At 36.0% G+C, this 10,455-nt stretch overlaps 1 protein-coding gene across 1 annotated transcript; it reads left to right on the forward strand.

Annotated features, from left to right (window-relative positions):
• Positions 1-3,250: 3,250 nt before the first annotated feature.
• On the forward strand, positions 3,251-7,319 carry LOC147857171 (uncharacterized). The gene is made up of 3 exons (XM_087328788.1): positions 3,251-3,882; positions 5,191-5,613; positions 7,113-7,319. The coding sequence occupies exons 1-3, from the start codon at positions 3,274-3,276 to the stop codon at positions 7,188-7,190; spliced, it is 1,110 nt and encodes a 369-aa protein (XP_087184914.1). The 5' UTR covers positions 3,251-3,273; the 3' UTR covers positions 7,191-7,319.
• The last annotated feature ends 3,136 nt before the right edge of the window (positions 7,320-10,455 follow it).

A 10,455-nucleotide genomic window follows, 5' to 3' on the forward strand; every position in this document is an offset into this window, starting at 1 on the left:
TCTCGAATCAAACTGAACTATTGCCGATTGTTATTCATTACATAGGGATATATCCACTATGAGCATTTCATTAATAACCACTAGATTACCCAATAGTTCAATTTTATTCAAGTGTATCTAGATTGACCTTATCCTTTGATCTAATGAGGATCATCGAGGCCAACATTTCACCTGGAAATCTCAATAATTTGGCCTATGCGATTATTTTCTATTGTTTGTAATATTATACTAACCATATCTACGACCAAGTAATCAATTTGTAAGGATTTTCTTTGAAACATTTGTCACAATGGATGTTGATGATTTAGAACACAATGCATGGCCTCAAATTGAGCACATAAAATAATTAGCATCCTATTGATATTAACCCACATGATAATGTTTCAAATTGTATTAGGTTTTTATTTGTATCGATCTTTACGAGAAAGAAGGTCACAAAACTCTATGGAGTCACTAATGTGTAAAATCAAGTGCGTTAAACAAATTTGCATATGACTTGTCTACTATAGGGAGAACATAACTTATGGCAAATTCCAATAAAGAAGTTACGATACATTGTGTGATTGTCTCTCCTTTCAATGAACTTGCATTTGGCAAGTGGGTTAATCTTTAGGAGGTCAATGTCTATCCATATGCTTGTCATCATTACGTCAAAACTTTTCGAATCACCATTGTTATGGTTAAGAGAGAAGACAATTCAGGATAAAATAATTGAGAGGTAGGTAGGTGAGATGTCAATAACCACTAATATTGAAGCTTTATTTTTTTATTTTTTTTTCGAAGAAAGGGTGCTTCCCGTTAGTTAGGTAAAGTGTCTTTACAGTCCGATATGTACACCAGTAATGTAATCATAGACATTCAAAAGTTCTATCTACCACATTACCCTATCTAGCACACTCCTCTCTATTTATCATTAAACTCCTCTAAAACCGATACTAATAAGAAATAGCAAAATGATATTGTAATGTTTATATATTCCAGGACCACCAATTTGTGTTGGTCATCCTATCACCTGCAAAATTTCGAAAAATACCATGTACCTTCCTGGTTGGGTTGTCAGGGTAGATATAGCCATTTAGGCGTGGTGTAACACCACTTCAGCAGGCACATTCATATCATTATACCCTGAGTTGCCTCTATCACAATGATATTCAATGCTTAGCACAATACCTTTTTGGAGCTTAACATATAGATTTTCATGTTATAAGAGTAACAAATGTTGATAAAATAGTTAGAATCTCAATACAATGGATCTATTGAAGACGAACATATTGAGTTTGACCCTTGCATGTTTTGTTGCTCAATGAGAAGGTGGTCCACATTAGGGGAATGCAATCATTTGTTCATTTTGTAGATAATTCTAGATCTGAAGCTCAAAACTTTGATCAACATTAGGGTAATGCAATCGCCAACATCCCAAACATCCACCGTAAACATGAATTAGCATCAACCAGACACATAGTCATCTCCATTGAAGCATTAGATTCACCACATAACTTTTCATATGAATAATTTTATTGTGCATTGATTTTTATATAGTAAATAAAAGGGAAATTTATAAAAATAATTCGCAAAGCATAAGTTAAGGGTAATATCAAACAATATTCCTGGTTTTCACTAGTTGGATTTGGAACATAGTTCTATTAAAGTACAAAATTTGGAACATAGTTCAATTCCAGGGCAAACATTTCTATTTGAAATTGTATTTCTAAGCAAGTTATTTGTTAAATAGTTTAGGTTTAAGGATCTCTTAAACCATTTCATGGTTTGGTTTTAGTTTAATTCTTATGGAAGGTTTGGTCTAAGACTCTTGAACTGAGTTGAACTGTCATCGATTGCTAGTTGTTATTACAATCGAATATGTGCTTTGTTTCAATGAAATGTTTTCTATTTTCTCCACAATTTTCTTTATTGAAGTTTGGATTTTTGTCGTGATGTAGTGGAAAACTTTGATTTGATACTAATATGATTGTTTATTTCTTTAGTTTGTTGATTATATAGGGCACATTTTAACATCAAATTTCTTTTATTTTCTAACACCAATTTGAATATCATAGGTCCCTTTTTGTGCTTTGTTTGATTTGTTGTTTCTTTCCATAGTATTTTATTGTGTCGATTACCAATCTGTAGGTATTCGATGGAATCCATTGTACATATTGGTGATCACTATCGAAGGAAGGCGTATGCACAAATATGTAGAGTTCCCTTCTCATCATGATTTGTGTCATTTGTCGGTGTTGTTTCCATAGATGTTCTAATTGTTACGAGTGAAGCATCATAGATCGGTTGCACATCTATCAAGAGGAAGGCAAGTAAGCATACATTATATAGATATGCGAAATTCGTAGGGAATCAACACAACGAAAAGGTAGAAAAAGAGGATCGGACCCTACTTTTGTAAATTTGTAGAAAAAGGTACATACTTTTGTAGCTTTGTTTTGGACGAAAATGAATAGAAAAGGAATGAAGCAAGGAAACTCGCTAATGAAAGTGAAACTCTCCAAACAAATTTGCTGCTTTAGACAATGGAAAGAAAAGAAATTATTGTTAATATTGTTGTGATTTTAAAAAATGGGTTTGTGTGGAATAGTAGTATCAATAGTGTGGGTCAGAGTCTCTTTAAAGTTTAGACTCTTCTTCTCTAACACTGCACGAGCCCATCCACCTCTCCTACACTCTATTTGTCTCGCTGGCTGGCTCTTGAGATAAAGTCACCTCTAGAACACTCACGACCGATGCTAAGCCAGAATGGTGTCGCACAAGAACACACCATAATATCCTTCAAATATTTTCCTTGACTACCGAGACCGAAAGGTGAGGGTTGCGGGGACTCCCAACGAGTGTGAAGATCGTACCGCACATATTTACATTACGTTAGTATGTTCCGGAGTGTTCTGGAGCCTTCCAGAAACCCGCCAAATGAGAGTATTTTCGAAGAAAGGAACATAAGGTCCGGTGAAGTTGGGCGCGTGCCACGCTTACAACTTTCACAACACATAGTGAGACCCCATGGGAAGTGTCCCTCTCTCTCTCTCTCTCTCTCTCTCTCTCTCTCTCTCTCTAGGACCTGTCTTTACTCTCTAAGGTCTCTCTTTTCTTCCTTTCTTTCTCTAAGCAATGCTTAGCTTAATCACCCCCAAAAGCCCTGCCCTAATTGTGGGCAATTAAGCACCACCATAGAGTGATTAGGGGGTTGGATACCGGGCGATTAGAGAGTGATTAGGGAAAACAGAGAGGGAAGTAGCTCACAAATCCAATTCTTCACCATATCTTATGGTCATGAGAAAATCAGAGAGCATGGGAAAACTCAGAGATTGGTGGCCATCTCCATTATCTCCCTCTCCTTCTCCCTCTCCTTCTTCTTCCTCCTCAACCTTCATTGGAGCTTCCATGGAGGCTCAGGCTCTAATCCTCCCTAAGACCCACAACCCCAATCATCTGTCAAGACCTTCTTTCAAGCTAACAAGCTCCAAAGAGCTCAAAGAAGAGCTCCTCAAGCAACTCCATCTCCACAATTGCAGCAATCCTTTCTCTTCCCCACCTTCTTCTTCCTCCTCCTCTTCCATGAAAGCTCCCATTGTTGTTCATCAGATCAAAAGGTCCAGCATGAAGCCATCTGGGGAATGTCCCAACACCAATAAGGAATATTCCTCGTCCACCATGGAGGACTCCACATTGTCCAAAGAAGATTCATTGTCCAAGGAAGATTCCGACATCCCGGCCAAGGAGTGTACCCCACCGGGGGGAGGCCGGGGGCCCAACTCTTCTTCAAAGCGCATGTCACGCCGGGAGGTCCACATTGTGTCCGAGAGAGAGCGGCGCAAAGGCATGACCCACCTCTATGCCACTCTCCATTCCCTCCTTCCTGATGCTAAACCCAAGGTAAAGAAGATCACACCCCATCTCAATCCTTCTAATACATATAAATTGCTTTCTTTTCCGAGATAATTTGGTCGATCTGAGCCCATACCATTCGTTATTCATTCGAGATTGAATTTCACGGCATTTACATGGGGGCATTGTCCCACACAAAATGTTGATGGGCCCAAGAGGAGATCGAGGTCTTGTTTTTGTCTAAATTGTGGTATCATTAAATAACGTTTGTCCATATCGATCTAGCTAATCAATCGGATTGTGTACCCGATTGAATTGAACTCGTGTGGTTGTCCCCGGATATTTACATGTACCCAATTTGAAGTGTTAAGGGTTCTCTTTCAGACTTCTAGGCACCATTTTCCTTAATCTGTCTTAAGGGTAAGTCTAATGTCAAAGCTTCACCATAACAAGGCCATACTTCCCCTAAATACCTCTCAACACTATGAATTTCAGTGAAATGCCAGCCACTGAATTCTGGAATTCGGGTCTGTAAAGACAAGTGCTTCTCGTGGCATTTTTCGATGCTAATGCATATGAAGAGTTCAACCCCTTAAGTATCTCACGCTTGATTAATCTTAATCCGCATTTGGAAGCCGACAAATTATCAAGCTAAATGCATAGGTTTTCTTCTTATTATATTATTCTATGCTAGTTTACGAATAATCGAGTTAATTTGCAATCTTATTACCAAGGATTAAAATTAATTGAAGGAGAGAAGAGGATAACTTTTCTTGTGGTTGTTAAGAATGCAACTTGCAAGTGTAAGTATAATTTGGTAATGCAACACAAGCATCCACAAAGGAATTGTCCTAGTAAGTTCTTGGTTTTATGGGAATCCCAAAAATTGCTTCTATCTCGGGAATTTCTTCAAGTTAGAGTGGGATTCTTGGAAGTATGGCATAGTTAGTTGAGTGGCATTTTGATCAATTTCACTTATCTTGATCAATGAAACACTTTGTGTGGATCTAGGAAACAGTGTAGATGGGACATGGTAACTAGAAATTGAAGTTCATTGAACAAAACATTTGCCCACTTGGAGCTCCTAGAAAGGCTCAATAGAGAAATCTAGTATGTTTACTTGTAGGTGTTATCTGGAACATAATATTGAAATGTAAGGACAAGTGAGCCTTTGAGGGACAAGAATACCTCGTTATTACCATCGTACCAAACTAGGGATGCGGATCCTCGTAGTTTGTAGTTGGCCAAAACTTGCTAATAATATTGTGTGGAAAGATGAATGGATTTAAGTGGCACAATGTGGAGAAACTCAATCTCAAACCTCCTAATGTATTTTAATTGTGAATTAATTTCCAGGTAGACAGATGCACAGTCTTGACAGAAGCCATGGATTACATTCTCCTTCTACGCGCACAAGTCGAAGATCTTGAGCAACAGAAGATGGAATTTGTAATGTCTCTAGGTGAACAATATGGTTGTCCCTTCGACAATTTGGGGGAACTAGGTGGGGATATTCATGATGGCACTAGTTCCTCAATGGAGAACACGTTAGGGATACTAATGATGAGCGAGGAGAGAAGAGAGGAACTATTGTCGGTCGCGGATGTCTGTGTTAGGTTTCGTGGGCGTGAAGATGCATTCATCACTCTCAAGAGTCCCAAGAAGAAAGGAGTGTGGTCCGAGATCCTACAAATCTTAGATGACCATGACATGGAGGTTCTCAATGTTACCCTTTCTAGGTCGGACCATGATATGGATCATCATTGCATGCATGCACGGGTAATCATCATCATCTTCTTCTTCTTCTTCTTAAATTATTTGTCAATCACATTAATGCAATGCGTAGATTGCTTAAAACTTGATGGATGCTAAATCATTAGATTCTAAATTTACCTAAAATTATATATCTTTAAGTGTATCAAACATGGGTATGCTAGGGTTAGTTTTTTAAGTAAGCACTAAACTTAATAACACAAGGTGGGGAGGGGGGGGGGGTTGCTTTTAAGGATAAGTCCAACAATTTTTATCATTTCTCTTCGATGATGGGGCTACTACATATAATAATGACAATTTATTAGTTTCCCGTAAGTATAAGTACTCAAATTTATGATGATATGCTCATCACTCTACCGAAAACCGATGAAAGCTTTGGGTAAGTGGATGCTACTTACTCATTTAACTCTTAGAAAATCATTAAATGTAAAGCCAGATAGGTGTACAATGGGTGACTTTATTATATGAGCGAGCTATCTATTTATGGGATTATCGGGACAAAAATAAACCAAAACACCCTTTTAAAGTGCAAGTACTAGAATCCAGAACAATGGAATAAATAAATAAATCTAACCTTACTGAGGCAATGTGGTCCTATTGCCATAACATGTGAAAACTATATGTTGGTAGATGATGCTATTAGAGCTCCTAGGGGCTAGATAAATAATTTTAGCTTTTTAGGTTTCCATATCTTGACCATGTTGCCAACCTCGAGGCATACCAATAATGGATCTAAGGCTATAGTTTCCCCGCCTCTAAATTTACGGAATTAGTTGACATAAGCCTAGGAACAATATATCAAAACTATCAATTAACATGTTCCTTTTAACACACCATTTGTCCTCTCCTTTTTCTGGTTTTACATCGCCTTTCTATAAAATTGTTTGCCAACTTTCAAAGCCAAAATAAATGCAGTAAGAAGTAATAAATGTAATGAATAAAGAGTGGCATGTGGTTTCAATTTGGCATTAATCATTTGAATGGCGACCAAATTAGAGCTATTGCGATAAATTTTCTCAAGTTCTTGGGATTACTAAGTCTTTCAACTAAGTGAGAGGTCAATACCTTCTAGTCTAATTTAGTGTGGTAGCATGAGAGCAGTTTGATAGTTACACAAATCTAATATACCTTCATACTTTTCCGGTACCCGAAATAAATGTTGCTCAGGGCTTACATGATACATCCTGAAAGCAAGTTTTCAAAATATATCAGGCATATATTATGGCTTTTCAATTGGAATGCATGAGAACACCCCCCTTTGTTTGGAAAATTTGATGAAACACCTCGATATGTCTGAAAGTGAAAGTGATAACCAACAATATTGTCAAAATGGTGAGGGGTATTTATGGTAAATATCCAAAAAATCAAGAGTATATTTGGGCACTTTCTCCTTTCTAATATATATTTATTTATTTATTTTCAATAATGATATTACTTTTGAACAAGACAATATAAATCTAGGGTTATATTTATAGATTGTGAGCCTTTGATTTGTGAATTGCCAGATATCGAAAACATCGGAAATACGAAGTCTTGAACTGCAAAAGATTCTTCAAGAGCTTATTCTCCGATACTCCATCTAGAGAATCTTCAGCTTTTTCTTCTCTATATATTTTGGAATAATAATAAAACGAAATTAAGTAATTTGTACATAATGTCTCCCATGATTTCTTACTATTATAAAATTTAATTGAATTATCATTATTATTTTCCTTTGTTATTATTATTATTTTATTATTTATTTTTTTGTTTTTGTGTTTATTTATTTATTTTAAAATTTAGAAAACTAGCAACAGAACAAATAACCCATGTAAACTCCACTCCCTACACATTAAAATATACCTCATCAATAAAGCCCTCTAAGTATCATGTGTAGGCATGCACTTTATGATTGAATTTTGTGTTGCATGACGACGAATATTCGTCCTATTCTAAGCATGTACACAACTAATGGGCCGATCGCATGCCTAACTTGGCTCTATTGAAGAACTATTAAATGGATGTATGGTTGTATCAATCTACTAGAGTTAGTCTCAATAACTAGCCACTATAATTGTTAGAAGATTCTTGCACGCGTGCACAAACGGGTGTGTGTGTGTTAGAGAGAGAGATAGAGATTAGCATGTTGATGTTGATTTGATGTTTACGCGATGGGGATGGATCAAAATTCTTTAACCCCCCAATAGGAGGTTAGTGCAAAGTACCCTCTTTGATTAATGGGTTGGTTGGTTGGTTGGTTGGTTGCCTCATCCTACAATGGGGTCCCCTTTTTATAGTGTTATTGCACTTATTCCTACGATATTAAAGACACACGTCAACAAACACATATATGTACATGCCCTTTCATATTTGCTAAGGTTATTCGTATAGTCCTGCATTATTGGGCACACTCCTAGGCACCATTATTAGCGATGATTATGATATACATTATTCAGTTATATCTAAAAACACTAGTAGCATGCAATGTGGATCAAGAGGGGATGGGGAGACAAGAATAAGGATGATGATGAAGACAAAGACAAGCTTCAGGATAAGGACTAGGATGAGGTTGGGGGTAACAATGCCAAAAAAAATAAAGTACATGGTTTCTCGACAATAAAAAAGGACTTGCAACAATGCTTGACTTATATTTCTAAGATTACCTTCAAAAGTTATTTAAAATGACATGGTCTAATGGTGAAACATTTGCTTTAATGGAATAGGTCGAACACATGGGTTTAGGGTTGATCTTGCAATGATTGTAGCGCTTGGGTCATGAACACTAACAATTTTCTCCCCAAAAAAGTGGCATTATGCAATTTCCTAATTTAACTTAATCTTGAATGTCCTTTATCATCGTTGTCACATCCTCAAATGATTCTCAATAGTGCTTAAATATCCCAATACTCATGATATTATTGATCTAACCTGAACTATTTACTACTTAGGTTTGTTGTTGACAAAATTATTTATTACAATTAGTAAGAATTTGTGGTTGAAAGAGATATCTATGAAGGAATATTTCAGTGGATTATAGATGGCAATGCCATGATGATTTATTTTCTTTAACGCAAATGAAGAAGCTTCTCATGAGTCACAATGAACACAATCCAACCAAACTCTTAGTGATTCCTTCTTAGTTGCACATGCCCTTTGCGGGACTCTCAAGGCATGAGGTACACATGCCATGATTACTGATAATTAAAGATGCCATGATACTATACAATATAGTATATAATTAAGTTGACGGGATACATACCATTGTCAGAGTCAACACACATGTATGTCCATTGTTGAAAGGACATTAAAATAAAGTCATCTCTTACACATGAATACGATCAACCTAGGATAAGACTTCCTTTTCTATATATTTTATGCATATCACATGTTTGAGTACACTAAGATAATGTCACAATTAACAGTTTTTCTATCCATTCTTTGCCCCCTCATTTACTTAGATTCTTGTCATATATAGTCATACATTTGAAACTTTAATAATTGAAAGAGAGCAATACAATGCATTAACGAGTTTCCAATATTTGGAATACAAGATAACCACATAAGTACACTTAAGATACATATAAAATGTTCGGGCAAGTGTGAACAAATAAATATGATAGTTCCAATTGAATTTAAACACTCCTTTACTATATTCATTGGGATATATGACATTTGCCTCTAGCTTTACGGGGTATATAATTTATTGTAGGCTTCATAGTTAACCTTAGTCATGGTTGGTCAATGTTTTCCCCTATTCTTTTCCTTTTATTAATGATAACTTTTTGGGAGGAGGAATAAGTTTATTCAGTTTAATAATAAGCTGCCTTAAAAGGTACAAATATGTTTATTGAGTATAACTTTACTAAATGGGGTAAAATTTTATAATCTTCTTGCGTCCATATGCTTTCATTTGAAGGTTATTGTGGATAACCAGTTAGTCTTTGCTATAGTAAGTTTTATATACAACTAGAGAAATTTATCCCTATCAATGTAAGTGTTGTATACAATTAGCTTAATTTTTTAATGTATAAGAAATAATTAACGATTTTCAAGTTTTATAAAAAGTATGTGATCTTATAGTTTCTCTATACATAAGGAAATGATATATATGTATATGCTTCGGTGTTTTCTAGCTAAGTTGGCTAAGGTATCTCACGAGACCATGATTAGGGGACACATTGATGTTGATTGATACTGGACTACACAATCTTCATTGAGCTCGACTCTATTATGGTCGTGTACACTTCTCTCATAATATATTGTGGTTCACAAACATATGACATGTATTTTCTCATCATTATGGCTAGATGCAACTTGGTCAGTCTAATGGTGGGGCGTAGCTTTTGTTTACGTGTATGCTTTGTTTGAAACCCACATGTTTTATTTGGTGATGTTGGGTGTTGAATTCATGACCTTATTATTTGTGGAGGCCGAGTGCTCCCCAATCCCTCGACTAGTCCTCTTAGTGTGTCACACCCTTTAGGATTCACTCAATTTGTGTTACCTCCTTCGAGAATGTTAAAAAAGCATTATCATCTTCTCTCTCATAATATCCATGTGTTATTAAGTTGCGTCTATTTAGAATATGTGATTTTCAATTAATTCTACTTTTGACTAAAGATATACCAAATCAATTTAAAATGCTCTCAAAGTTTCAATATGGCTACGTCACATGTAAGAACAATGTCGGGAAACTAGTGGTTTGGATATGATGCATTATTGTGGTTAATGTGGAAATTAGTATGTATGTTTATATGTACATCGTGCTTGGTTTATGGACCACATGCAACCTGAACTTATTTATTTGCCATAAATGCTACATAAATTGCACAAGCGTACCTCCTTAAATGCGGGTCTCTGTAACCAAAT

Source organism: Azolla caroliniana, unplaced genomic scaffold, assembly GCF_043228905.1.
Source record: "Azolla caroliniana isolate FFs.n. ecotype wild unplaced genomic scaffold, voAzoCaro1.0.p SCAF_12, whole genome shotgun sequence".
NCBI lineage: Eukaryota > Viridiplantae > Streptophyta > Polypodiopsida > Salviniales > Salviniaceae > Azolla > Azolla caroliniana.